The sequence below is a fragment of the Haliotis cracherodii genome, unplaced genomic scaffold, assembly GCF_022045235.1.
Source record: "Haliotis cracherodii isolate W230 unplaced genomic scaffold, xgHalCrac1.p SCAF_3, whole genome shotgun sequence".
NCBI classification, from domain to species: Eukaryota; Metazoa; Mollusca; class Gastropoda; order Lepetellida; family Haliotidae; genus Haliotis; species Haliotis cracherodii.
In genome coordinates, this window is record NW_027266286.1 from 41,795,497 (window position 1) to 41,810,446 (window position 14,950).

The 14,950-nt window shown below is 41.4% G+C and overlaps 1 protein-coding gene across 1 annotated transcript in view; it reads right to left on the minus strand.

Annotated features, from left to right (window-relative positions):
• LOC139475881 (cation-independent mannose-6-phosphate receptor-like) overlaps positions 1–14,950 on the minus strand; it is a 72,207-nt gene that overhangs the window by 38,142 nt on the left and 19,115 nt on the right. Inside the window, exons 11-23 of the mRNA XM_071259093.1 lie at positions 14,048–14,185; positions 13,357–13,531; positions 10,596–10,883; positions 10,318–10,489; positions 9,827–10,000; positions 8,588–8,803; positions 7,945–8,122; positions 5,425–5,724; positions 4,234–4,421; positions 2,672–2,752; positions 1,973–2,192; positions 1,101–1,469; positions 242–308 (exon numbers count right to left, since the gene is read on the minus strand). Of these exons, the coding sequence (XP_071115194.1) occupies positions 242–308; positions 1,101–1,469; positions 1,973–2,192; positions 2,672–2,752; positions 4,234–4,421; positions 5,425–5,724; positions 7,945–8,122; positions 8,588–8,803; positions 9,827–10,000; positions 10,318–10,489; positions 10,596–10,883; positions 13,357–13,531; positions 14,048–14,185 (2,566 nt within the window). The remainder of the gene's footprint in view (positions 1–241; positions 309–1,100; positions 1,470–1,972; positions 2,193–2,671; positions 2,753–4,233; positions 4,422–5,424; positions 5,725–7,944; positions 8,123–8,587; positions 8,804–9,826; positions 10,001–10,317; positions 10,490–10,595; positions 10,884–13,356; positions 13,532–14,047; positions 14,186–14,950) is intronic.

Below are 14,950 nucleotides of genomic sequence, written 5' to 3' on the forward strand. Positions count from 1 at the left end.
AGAATCTGTACTTTACTGAGAAAGTGTTATCCCAAATATAACATTTGTTATAAATATAAGGCTCTGGAGCATGTATGTGCCTGTCAATTACTACAAGCACAAGGAATTGAGTAATCTGCCGTAATGTTTTTTGAGATAATACATGGGAGCTCATTCATCATCATTAGTTTGGCCAAAGGACAAATGCTTTGTATTTCATAACACATGTAACAATGTTGGTATGAATCAACATCCAACTCACTTCTTCTCCTGCAGTGTCTCTGTCAAGTTCACCATACAGGCTGCGGAGTTGGGAGGGCAGGTCTGATCTGTTAATATAAATGTTAGCAGTATTTCACCATTGTGTTGTCTACAAAGAAATACAATGTTCTTAGGTTGGATGACAAAATGCACGCAGTCAACATATCTCGTTATCTATCTAAATGTGTCATGTTTTTATTAATTGCCCGTGAAGAGATCACCCATTCAATAAACATACAGCTGTATTACACATTATGACATTGCATGTAGAGATGATAAATCACTGAGAGGAGCTTACGCACTCTCGATGACCCCAGTCACCCTGTTGCTAGTCTGACTGTGATTGTAAACTTTGTGGTGCAGGGTTCACGAGGCGATCAAAGTGCAAAGACACTTGTACATCTATGTTAAAGAATGGGAGTTATGATAGCTTTGTGGAACAGACCCCTGAATTCTAAAGGTGGGCCATTGTATGGTATTAAATTAATACCGGTAAGTATCAACTTTTGTCCTTTTGAAGTATTATTCTGTTAAACTCAGATGGATTATGCTGTGGATCGCATAGATGTCTGCCTATTGACACACGACAGTGAAATTCTAAGAAAGTTATAAATGGCAAGAAATAAATAAAATACTAAACACGCTCTTGTGTAATACCAATTGAGTTCTGCTTGTGCATCATGATGACTGACTACAGTTTACACCAGAGCAGCATTACAGGTACTGACAACATATTTTCATTCAGTCCTTGAAATCCTAGTTCAGCAAAAGTCAACCTGGTCAATAAGTCTGACCACCGATACAACAAACTAAGGCTTCTGGGGGCCTATTCTAACCCGGAATCCCAACACAATTATTACCTTTCTTGTAAACCAATGTCTGGCACACATTCAGTATAAACTTCCTCTGCCTGTATGCCTTATCAACAATGTAGTTATCATTGGTTCGTGTGAGAGAAGACAAATCATAAACGTTGCCCTCGGGATCGGTCGCCGTACAGTCGGACACCTTGTGTGGTGAGCATGCGTAGCTAGTCGGCCACTCAAACTGATAGGTGCAGTCTCCATCTTCCCGCAGATACCTCGGCCCCTCCTTCCCATCCTTCGTGTGGTCGCAGGTGAAGGTGATTATAGTCGTACGGTTGTACTTGTGATGGCAGTTTGACTTGCCATCCGTGTAGCGGAGAGTTAGCTCCCCTGCATTGTATACGAGATCACTATTGGCCTTTCCTGTAAAGAAAGAAGTCAGAGTTCAAACAAGTTTAATGACACAGATATAAGTTCAAAACTATTTTTTTGAGAAAAAAATGTTTCCTCAGCCTAACAAGCTCATGAAAGTGACACCACCTTGTCACACAACACATTACCACCTATCAAACCAAAAGTGTGACATTTACGTGGAAAGATATCCCCAAATGATACAGGTCATACACATTTACCAATCTGGTGAAACCCACAAGCACGGATATGATGCTGACAAACCAGGGATCATTGCATGCAGTCAACAATAATCCAGCTAAATCATAGCACCCTGTACATAACGGAGTCTGGGCCATACAAAACAGTGGTTGATATTATGAGCAATGTTCCATGCAGTTGGGGTACAATGAGTCGCCAGAGACCGCCTGGATCCTGGCATGACAAAGGGATGCAACTCTGCACAGTGTATCCAAAGCCTTGAGACAACTTGGCCACCCTTACCCTAAAACAATGAAATGACTGATCCTGCTTACCTGCATCAAAAATGAAGGATTTATCTGAATCCTTAGTCTGACACGCCCCCACACCGGCACATGCCCCCGTGCCAGACACCAGCTGTCCGCACACATTGATGAGGTAAGTGTAGTCCCCGGCCTTCACCTTGTAATCCTCAGCTGATTGGTGCAGGTGTGAAAGGTCAAACTGATAGTTATACACAGGGTCAGTGACCTTGCAGTCCTTGCCAGTTATTTTCTGCAAGAGAGACAGTTCAGATTACATCCCCACCATGTTGCTGAGACAGAAAGAGGATGAGAAGCAGTTTTAACTGTTAAGGGGTCCTTGACATTGCCCTAATGTCAAAGGTTAAATTGTAACTTTAGGGAGTCCCTAGATTCAAACATATAGGCGCAAACTTTAAGGTCACCAGGAAACCCCTTAATTTGGAACACTGCCGAGGATGAAGTGATGTTACTTCAGTTTCACTGACATTGCAAACGCTCCTCTTTATCAGTGAATCGTTGTCAGCTTGAAATGCTAGGTATTATAGAAATAACAACAGCAGCAGCAGCAGCAGCAACAATACCATGTACATTTGTTTATCACAATGCTCCTAGTGTGTAGAATGTATTACCCCATCAACTGATTAGTTACATACAATTTGGATACAAGAAAAAGGCTATATGGAAATAACTGCAGTTGCAGAAAAGCTGATGAAGATTCTATCTACTCACATGTTGGGGGCAGGCACTGGGAGTGTTCCATTCAAACAAATATTCACACGTCTCTGTTTCTCCCATGAACACAGGATCACTCTGAAAGGATGATAGTCAGAAATATAAGTAACCATGGTAACACTAAGTTTCTCATACACCAAACTCCTCAAGAAGAAGTGACCGCGGAAAATAATTCTTAACATCCACAATTGTTGTGAACAATCATGTAAACCTGAAGTGTTTCAGTCATCACATCCATGTTTACCAGTGTAAAATCTTCATGCAGTTGTCATATATCCATATCTAAATATTTCTTTCCGTCAGAAATCACTTGGGTTCCTGCTATAGCACCAAGGGTTATGACATCAGTCACAAAAACTTAGGCCACAAAACTGAAGGTCTGAAGGCCTTTTCAAAGTAATGATCACATTTCAGGGCTAAAGATAAGACCCATGTGTGTGTTCACACAGATTACTGAGAAAGGCCCAGGAATTGGACAGAATGGCTATAAATGTACATCCAACTGCACCATTTAAAACTACCATAGTCAAGTCCACACACCACTGTTCCACTAGTATTTTAATATCAACAGAGTTAGAGCCCCACCCTGACTATAAATAGCCCGCAAGGTGGCGGTGTTTTAGTTTCGAACAACGACTGACAATGTACACACAACTGAGTGTCAGGAGAAGTTTTTTGAAAACCATACGGTAACCAGATCACCATTGTATGTGTTATCATGACGTCATATTGACCTGTCAGATCACTTGTATAAGCTCCGCCCACTAGAGTGCGGTAGTTACTACCGCAGATGGGGCTTTAAGGACTTATCCTCTGCTACATTGTTTCTTCACGCATTAGGTGGGAAATAAATAATTGTAATATCTATTCAAAATCAGTTAACAATGGTTGAAAAATTCAATTTTAAGTCCTTTTCAAATTGTTCAAGACATATTCAAATTCAATGCCTTTTCAAAGCACGACTGCCAAATCTAAATCTGGTACAAGTTGAACTTGTTCAGTAACCAGTTCAGAAAACAAAAAGTGAAGAATGTTTTAACACTGGATGTTTTTGTTTCTGTTGATAAAGCCACACTTTGCAACATTCCAGCTATGACATGCAATCAACCAATTCCCAAAGACACTCTTCCTGATCCCCAGGCTAAAAAAATAATAGTCTTGGTTCTCAGACAACGCCCACATCATCATAAAGTCTGCCACATGTTTCGTTTTAATTTCCATTTTCAAGACAAATCAATAATCTTTAAATATTCCGCTTCTCAAACACACAACACTGGCAGTTAAATGCTACAATACTTAAGAACAACATGATTTCCCCGAATATTATTGTAAACAAAATTTTGTCACATACAAGCTTGAACACCCATTCCCCTCCAAACACCCCCCCATCCCAAAAAACAAAACAAAAAAAACAAAAACAAACACCGCCTGCCTGCACAATAGTTTCATAATGCCACTGAGAACCAATTCTATTATTTTTTAAGCCCAAAAGACACCGCTTATGACCAGTGTGACTCTGGAAGTGTTTTCTGCATGTTCTATGGTGTTAGTATTTTTACCTCTGCATGTGAGCAGATGAAGTTGATCCTGGTGCTGCGATGTGATTCCCTGTCAGTGCCCTTGTGACACAGAGTCCCTCCCCGGTACTGCAGCACGAGGGAGCCGTCGTCCATGGCAACAGGCTTGGACTGGACGTACCCCAGACTGAAGGACTTGTCCCCGGACTGACAGCCTCCAAAAGGCCCACCTGCAACACAGCCAGGAGGGATGGGGATGAGGGGGGAGGACAGCATCAAACAGTAGTCAGTCTAGCATAAGCACTAAGTCAGGCTGCATTGAAGACTCCTGAGAACTTGTTGACAATATAACCCAGTCCTTTTGTTAGACGAGCAAGCAAGTACATCCAATGTGCAGAGATGCCAACCCTAATTGAAGCTTTGGAGTAATCAGTGGGGTCCTAAATGCTAAAGGTTCATGTGAAAAAGATCAATGTTAAGAGCACCCTGCCATGATGGTAGTTTTCACTTCGACATTTTCATTGCGCCTACACATATGTGAAGCATTGGTACACATGCACTGACACTAGTAGTATAGCCGCACACGCAAGGCCTACTATTTTGAAAAAAAGGGCAATAAAGCTAAAATAAACAGGAAAAAAGATTGCGCTTCCGTCTGCATGGTTAAATATGACTAAACCTATCTATCCAAACATAAAAAAAGTGGATATCAACATCGATAAAGTACTCGGCATGCCAACCTCATCAGTGACATACATCAAGTGACATTAAAAAAACCCACATATTTTGAATAGATTTGGTAATCATGGTAATTATAGATCATAAATCACTAACGAAAGCATTTTATTCAAGCTGTTGGTTGGGGGCATCTTAGCGAGGCGATAAAAAACTGGTGTCAAAAACACGGCATTCATGCTGAAACACGAGGTCAAAGCTCCACACATTCATATAATTGATCATGTGACAATATTAACTGCAGAAAAACAATGTGGTGTTTCCCTATGAAATATCGGTGTACATGCAATTAGCTTTCTGTAGAATGCTTCACATGATTGGTGCATTAACAATTTCCTCTCTCTGATATTTTATACATGTAAAAAATTCGTGAAAAAAATGTCTAAAATTGTAATTTGGGATGGATAAGCGTAATAACGTAGTTTTAGGCTCAAAAGCATAATTATTACACCAAACTCATAATAGTTGGCATCTCTGAATGTGTGAACACCCACTTACCAGGACAAGTTGAGCCTGCAACTGGGTTGATAGGGCGACACACGTTGATGTAGTATTTCAACTTAGAGTAGCCCTCCCTTGTGTCCCTCACCACCCAATTGGACGAGGTCTTGGCCAAGGCGGTGAGGTCATACTCGTTGCCACGTTTATCTATGGCCATGCAGTCAACAGGTTGTGGGGGACAGGCCAGAGCGGTCTCGAACTTGAAATAATACGTGTTGTCTTCTTGGCGTACGAATGTCGGATTATCACCTGCATCTCTTCGACAGACGAAGGAAATCTTCACCTGCACTTGTTGTTCTGGAGAGAAACAATTGTATCAAAATAACAGTAATATATTCACACCGGGTACAGAATTTCAGAACAACTTTCTGGGCCTTTTCAGGGCTCATATCAAACAATTCAAGGTAACCATTTGTACATGAAAACTTTATATTCTGCAGGAGTTTCCATTCAATTTGTTACAGATTTGGGCATTTTTACCACTAACACAAGCAGACAATTATTAGAAGGGAGATATTGCCATGGTCACTGGCAATAAATATATATTATACAAATGTTTTTCTTTGACTTTTCAAAAACAGAATGGACAGAATGAAGAGATGCCTAATATTTTAGCATTATTTGAAATATGGATCGGTCACCAAAATTCAAGGTTTTTTCAAGGCACACAATCCATATTCAAGATCTTTCCATGGCAGAATCTAAACTCAGGCTGTTCAAGTCTGTGTGACACGTGACATACTTTGTCATGATATCATGAAAGAAATCAGGGAACTATACAGGAAACCACTCATAGCATTTCAGGTGAGACATTGAGTGGGTGAGTGAGCGAACAGGTTGTGCACACTGTTATACATATCACACATTTGAAGTTCTTTAAACATTATGTTTTGCGCTAATTGAAACAATTAGTCACGGATTATTACACAAACAAATGGAGGAACCTAATTGTTTGGGTAGTGGTTTAGTTTAACCACAATTCACAGAGATAAAATAGCTGTGATCCTCAATTCAAGGTTTCACGTTATCTATGGGTTTCATGGTATCAGAGGCGAGGAATGGACAATTAGTCACGGAATATTACACAAATAAATGGAGAAACCTAATTGTTTGGGTAGTGGTTTAGTTTAACCACAATTCTTAGAGATAAAATCGCCGTGATCCTCAATTCAAGGTTTCACGTTATCTATGGGTTTCATGGTTTCAGAGGAGAGGAATGGACAATTAGTCACGGAATATTACACAAATAAATGGAGAAGCCCAATTGCTTGGGTAGTGGTTTAGTTTAACCACAATTCTTAGAGATAAAATCGCTGTGATCCTCAATTCAAGGTTTCATGTTATCTATGATAAAATCGCCGTGAACAATTACTGTGAGGGAAAAATGACACGCAAAAAACAGTTACAGAGTCTGACAACCAATCCATTAATCAGCCTCTTTTGACCGGTATAGCTTGTGGGGATCAAGTCTAACCCGGAATCCCCACAGGATGCAGGTCAGGTGACACCTCTATGTCCTCTGTATCTAAAGCAGCATCTTCCCGAGGCAAGGGAGTTAACTGACAATGTAAGTCCAGTTTTCACCCTTGCCAAACTTGGCTGGAATTATGGAGATACACTTCGGCTTGACTAACGAGTCTATGCATAGTCCAATCAAAATCGCATAACGTAAACTGACGTGTAAATTACGGTCAATTGCAGGATTTACAAAGCATGTGTACCGTCAACTTGGCATCAACAGATATTTTCCAAATCTTTTCATGTTTTTAAGCAAGGTGCTCACATGATTTGATGCACTTCACGAAGTAAGATCCGTTTTATGACAATACTGAATTTGATTATCGATCAGATCGTCATGACAACATTTTGTTTGAAGTTAATACAAGTGATATGAGAGGTGGAATCTGATTGGTCAATAGGAGGGACATAGAAGGGACATAAATTGTTTGATAGGCATTACTTAGCAGTTGACAAAGTAGAGATAACTTATATTTTGGTTGGTTGGTTTGTTGTTTAACGCCGCACTCAGCAATATTCCAGCTATATGTAAATAATCGAGTCTGGACCAGACAATACAGTGATTAATATCATGAGCATCGATCCACGCAATTGGGATCGACAACATGTATCAACCAAGTCAACGAGCCTGACCGCCCGATCCCGTTAGTCGCCTTTTACGACAAGCATAGTCACCTTTTACGGCAAGCACGGGTTGCTAAAGACCTATTCTATCCCGGAATCTTCACGGGTTAGATAACTTATAGATAACAACTTCTTTATTTACTGTAAATGCGATGTTTCGGTATATATCATTATACCGTTGGCAGCCTTGCCTTGGCCTTGACAGAAAAAAAAGAAGTTATCAATAAATTATCTCTACTTAGAAGGGACATAACTCGTAATAGCCACTGGTGGCCCTTCGATCGAGCCTAGAAATTACAACCTAGTTCTGCACGGGTGGAACTGAACATTTCAGTCAGTTAATTCTTCTGCGGAAGATGTTACAGTAGTACCAACCATTACTGAGCCTCCGCCCATCATAAGTCAGCATCAACTGTCCATCATCTGAGAAGTCCAGTGAGCCGCTGGACGTGGCCAGGGCTGGCTTCCTGGTGGTCTGGTCCTCGCACACCGAGGCCTTCACGTTGTCTGGCTTGAGGAGGTCGCAGGATGACACGTTGCCGCAGATGTTCAACTGAAAACACAAATGGAAATCATAAAAACTAATCTGAATTCAAGTTTCCAATCTTCTAAATACTTCAATATATCTGGGGAGTTTTAGTGGACATTTTCCAAAGTAACAATACAACTATAATCATGATAATAATGAACAAAGACATGGAATTTGTAAAAAAAATAAACTTAATGTATTCATTTATCATTTTTAAAATTTAGTTTTAGCGTCTATTTTCCAACACACTTCAATAAATAATAAAATACTGAACAGAAATAAAAGAAAGGGTGGAATTGACAATGGAAGTGACCCTAAGACTTTTTTCCTAACAATACGGAATGGTCCTCTAATAGCGACTTATATCTCATATATGAAGTGTTGCCTAACTTGCCGATGTAAATTTTAATATGTCAAGATAAGTTGTTGATCCCCAAATGACTTGTTAAAAAAAATTGGAATCAATGCTACCATATATATGTTACTAACCAAGAAAGTCCTCTTGTCAAATGCGGTGACTTTATAAAAGCCGTCTCCCTTCTTCATGAGAGGCTTCAGGTTGTAGATGAAATTGGAATTGGGATCCTTGATGCTGCAGGTGCTGGTGTTGGTCTCGACATCATCGATGGGGCACGCTGCCTCCGTTCTCCAGATGGTGCTGTACTCACAAGGGCCGGACTTGATGAACGGAAGCGGGGCTCCTGTCTGGGAACAGAACACAACGGTGAGTGGTTGTTGTGAACAACACGTCTAGGTTTAGTTGTAACTCTGTTGTCACAGTTCTATCTCAGGGTTGTGAAAGGACTACAAGGAGGAGCAGAAAGGTTGGTAGGGGAATAGGTTTGAGGTTGTCTGTCGGAATGAATTAAGCCATTTAAGTATTTCTAACAAAGGTATTTTTCAAATCAAAATGATTTAATTTACCTGTCCATTGAAAAAAGAAGGGGGTTAGTGTCCAATCTGTTGCACAAGACGTTTATCAAACTTGTACTTTACTATAGAGGAATAAACATGAAACCGGGGAATCGCTCAGTTTCAATGGAAACTTTTTTGTAACAGCCAAACAGTCCCCATGTTGCTGCCAACTAATGCACAATATAAGATAGCTACACAATAAATCGCAAAAACAAATGAAGATTGAAGCACGGTTTATTTCACGATAAAACATTGTTCTGTCATGACGTCATTTCTGGAGATTCGAACATGTGCTCGCAACTTGATGACCTTGTAAATTGGACGAGGTTATTTTTGAGAGGGAAGTGTCTGTAGTGAGTTGTTCCCCATAGCTAGACAGCGCAGATGAATGCAATGGCCGAACAATCACACCCAAAAGTGGGAGAGATATGACAACTGGTATTGGCAGAAAAGGTACAGAATATCGACATGAAACTTGGGAGAATATGTGGGAAATACCAAATGTACCCCCCCTGTTCATAAATTGGATTTGTCCGACATTGCCGCGGTCGGATTCTATTCAGGGAGGAGTCATTATTTAAATACTGGTAAATATATTTAAAGTGAGTACCTTTTACTAACATCCTTAAAGAGGCTGTACATAATGTTAATATCTCATATAAGAAATAGATATGCTCAGCAGCCAAGGGGCTGGCCATCCAATCCCCAAAGGAATCAGATACTGAGGACAGTGAGGGTTTGCATGCCCACCAGTGGAGACATTCTAGCATCGGAGCCGGTGTAAGAGCTGCCTTCATCAACATCAGTACGTACCACCTTGCCCTTGGCACAGCTGAAGTGTATGACTGTGGTCATTGTTGTGTTGTGCCCGGCTTGGTCCACACACTGGTCTCCGCCTGTGTACCTCAGCATCAGCTGACCTGGGTGGTCTCCATCCGATGTGGGACCGACTCGTGCCTCGCCCAGGCTGCTGTGCACGACAGTTTCCTGTAGCAACCATGACCACAAATATGCTTCACATCATCCATACAAAGTAAACTGCACGATGCAAGTTTGATCAAATAATGAGCTCAAGAGGCAAAACAATGTTATGATTTTAGTTTCAAGGATTTGCAATATAGGGTTATTATTATTACTACCATTAATTTCAAAATCATTAGAATAATTACAATTCCAAAAAGATATAGGAATAAACTAGTCTTTTATATCAATGCATGGTAGCCAATAAGCTTAATACATTCTAGAAAGTGTTAAAACAACCCTTATATCAAATATAATTTCCATTTTACAAACTTGTTTCCTACCTTGCCATCCTTGACCTTGGTCTCACAAGCCGCAGCAAATGGTCCGCACGACTGACCACTGTCCACATGCACGGGGTTGACCGGCCTGCACACATTTATGTAGAATCTGCGTGAAGTGTCAGTGTTATCCCCGACCACCATCCAGTTGTCTTTGGTCTCCGACATAGACAATCTGCAAGTATAGTACAGTGTTGGAGTGTTACAGAATTGTTTTGTTCTTAAGCTTTTAATTGAAAATAAAATGTGGTCTTGACAAATAAGATGCAAACACGCCTCACCTGGACAAGTCATACTGTTTATTGTTGACCTTGTCCTCGTACACACACTCGATCGGCTGGGCGGGACAGGCGTAGGCTGTGTACCACTTGAAGGTGTATGTGTAGTTGGACTCGCCGACAAACTCCGGACTGCCCTCTCCCTTCGTGGAGTCACACAGGAAGGCAATCTCAGTCTGTCTGGGGGTATGGCCAGCGTTGTTGTAGTTGTCGCCGTTACTGTAGGTGAGGTTGATCATGCCGTCGAAGTATGTGACGTCACCGTTGGGTTCCCCAGTCTTGTGGTAGATGCTGTGTCAAGGAGGGATAGATTAAGTTTTAGTTAAGAGACAACATATACATGGAGTCCGTAACTTCTGTATTTCTGTGATGCAAAACATTTCAAGGCAACTACTTCTTGTCCCTGCATGAGGACCACCTCAATGGTTGAGTGGATGCAGTAACTGCTTCGGGGCTTCGATCCCTGGCCACATCTTACCAAAATCGTCCAAAGATGCTACTTGTTATTACCCTGTATGGTACATGGAACTCGGCATTAGGGGATAAAACAAGGACTAGTACAAGCACACAGGCACACACACTTGCATGCACACATGTACACACACTTGCATTATGATGCATGCAGGTCACTACACAAGTGAGTGAGTGAGTATGGTTTTACGCTGCTTTTATCAATATTCCAGCAATATCACTGCGGGGGACACCAGAAATGGGCTTCACACATTGTACACATGTTGGGACACATCTTCTCTCTCTTAAATTTATAGGTTTAGGGGATGGATATATTCATTGACCCACGACTTCATCGACAGGCTACTGCTGCACATTAAGAGAAGTACGTGAACACCAAATATTGTATCCCTTTTTTCCACAAAATTAGCAATCCTTGAAGATCAGGGGTTGAATAGGTCTTCATCAACCCATGCTCTCTGCACCGTGCAACTACGCTGGTCGTAAGAGGAAACTAATGGGATCGGGTGGTCAGGCTCGCTGACTATATGGATGCATGTCATATTATCCCAATCGCGTGGATCGATGTCCATGATGTTAATCACTGGATTGTCTGGTCCAGATTTGATTACTTACAGACCGCCGTCATATAGCGGGAATATTGCTGACAATAACCAAACAAACAAAACAAACAAAATTAGCACACAAACAGTGTTCTATCATAAGACCAGACCCATTAATTCCTTGTTTGACAGCCACTTTGTCACCATCTTTCAACAAGAAAACATTCTGTAACAGGAAACTATCATGACCAGTAACCTGTTGTCATAATCTACAGTTACATCCACCTTTTAACTGTGGTTATTACCTCTCCCTCCAGCGAAAGGATAGAAATTTTCCCCACCTAAAATATGAACCCCAAACTGCTGCATTTTATTTAAAAAGAGATCTTTATGTCCATTTATTCCCTCACCTGCCTTCAGCAAGTACTCAGATTGGTCAGGCCTTAGAAGCATATTTCATCCTCAAGAGCTGAACATATTCTCCTTGCCTCCATGATCTTGTCAAAAAGTGGTTTGTTCCTTTGTAGTTCAATGCACACAAACCAATATTCCAGCTGTATGAGGCGGCATGTAAACAATAGAGTCTTGACCAGATAAACCAGTGATTGACATGAGCAACACCCACGTCAGTTGAACCAATCGATCAACACATCATCAACAAAGTCACCTGATCACCTCATCCATTAACGTTTCCTCCAGATTGGGGGGAGGGATGGAGATTTACAGTCAGAGATTGTCCTGCATTATAATCTAATCAACCATGTCACACAATCAAAAATGTCATAAAAATCAACCATGTCACACACAATCAACCACGTCACACACAATCAACCATGTCACATACAATCAACCATATCACACACAATCAACCACGTCACACACAATCAACCATGTCACACACAATCAACCATGTCACACACAATCAACCACATCACACACAATCAACCATGTCACACACAATCAACCATGTCACACACAATCAACCACGTCACATACAATAACCACGTCACACAGAACCACATCACACACAATCAACAATGTCACACACAATCAACCACGTCACACACAATCAACCATCACACATAATAAACCATGTCACACAAAATCAACCATGTCACACACAATAAACCACGGCACACACAATCAACCACGGCACACACAATCAACCACGTCACACACAATCAACCATGTCACACACAATCAACCACGTCACACACAATCAACCATGTCACACACAATCAACCACATCACACATAATCAACCATGTCACACACAATCAACCACATCACACACAATCAACCATGTCACACACAATCAACCAGGTCACACACAATCAACCATGTCACACACAATCAACCACGTCACACACAATCAACCACGTCACACACAATCAACCAAGTCACACACAATCAACTACGTCACACACAATCAACCATGTCACACATAATCAACCACGTCACACACAATCAACCATGTCACACACAATCAACCATGTCACACACAATCAACCATGTCACACACAATCAACCATGTCACACACAACCACATCACACACAATCAACCATGTCACACACAATCAACCATGTCACACACAATCAACCATGCCACACACTGCAACAACCCAATCCTTTGAAAAACTCTGGCTCTCATGAAAAACATGGATTCGTTGGAACTCATTCTGACCAGGAATCTCCATGGAGATGCAACAATGACAAAAGACCATGCTATCTAGGAGACTGAAGTACAAGTACCTATCATCAGCTTTGTTGACTTGACACACGGCCGTGTTGGTGTGTCCTGTGTCACATTTGGAGCCAGTGACGGCGCCGCAAACATTCAGGAAGAAGTCATACTGGTGGCTGCTGTCGGAGACCTTGTAGTACTTCCCGTCTGGCTTCTTGAGACGGGACAGGTCAAAACTGTAACCTAGCAACAGCAGAATATCACATCTGCAATTAGGACTTATCTCAGCAAATACTGTCAAATCCACCAAACAAAATATCTTTTAATTTATACTCCTATCAAAATTCACAACATAATCTGTCCTGGTTATTGCAAAAAGACTTTTAACAAACTTAGATTCAGAGTGAGTGCGCGTTGTTTAAGCCACAGTCAGCAACACTCTATGCCACTGACGCACAATGGCTGGCAATCAGCCAAAGAACCTTGTTTAACGCTGCTTTGAACAGTATTTCAGTCACATGACAGCCTGTCAGCGTCATGCGTCAGGAAAGCTCAAATTAATGCAGGTCCGTTTTCACTTGGGTGAAACCCATGACTGACAAACCAAAGATCACAATCTAGGACTTAACCCATGATCCTTGCATGTCAAAGGTATGCAACTCTGCATGGCAAATTGTGGAGCCTTAGATAACTGGGCTGCTTGTGCACCTTTGTCAATACAGAGTTCTTCAAGATCTCTTTAAGTCAGTGAAATCCTACCTGCATCATCGTCAAAGACTTTACAGTTAGATCCTTTCTTCTTTGACAATACACAAGCTGCAGCAGTGTGCCATTCAAACTCGTACATGCACTTGTCATCTGTCTCCTGGATGAGAACCGGACCACTCTCCAAGTCTCCTGATGGAGAAACCCAAGGCATTACTATGTTATCCCAAAACACCCCACAAGTCAAGGAAAAAGAATGATTCAGCAAATCAGTGATCTTGGGTATTCGCAAAACTTGACATAAAAAGATGACTAAGATGTTTGAAAGTACGAGACAACAAGAGACGATGATTGAGCTGGCTGAAATAATACTTGAGGTGACAGGAGAGTTGAGATAACCCACCCCACAATCAACCACGTCACGCACAATCAACCACATCACACACAATCAACCATGTCACACACACACAACCATGTCACACACAATCAACCACGTCACACACAATCAACCATGTCACACACAATCAACCATGTCACATACAATCAACCAGGTCACATACAATCAACCAGGTCACACACAATCAACCATGTCACACACACAACCACGTCACACACAATCAACCACGTCACACACAATCAACCACGTCACGCACAATCAACCACGTCACACACAATCAACCATGTCACACACACACAACCATGTCACACACAATCAACCATGTCACACACAATCAACCATGTCACACACAATCAACCATGTCACATACAATCAACCAGGTCACACACAATCAACCACGTCACACACAATCAACCATGTCACACACACAACCACGTCACACACAATCAACCACGTCACACACAATCAACCATGTCACACACAATCAACCACGTCACACACAATCAACCATGTCACATACAATCAACCACGTCACACACAATCAACCACGTCACACACAA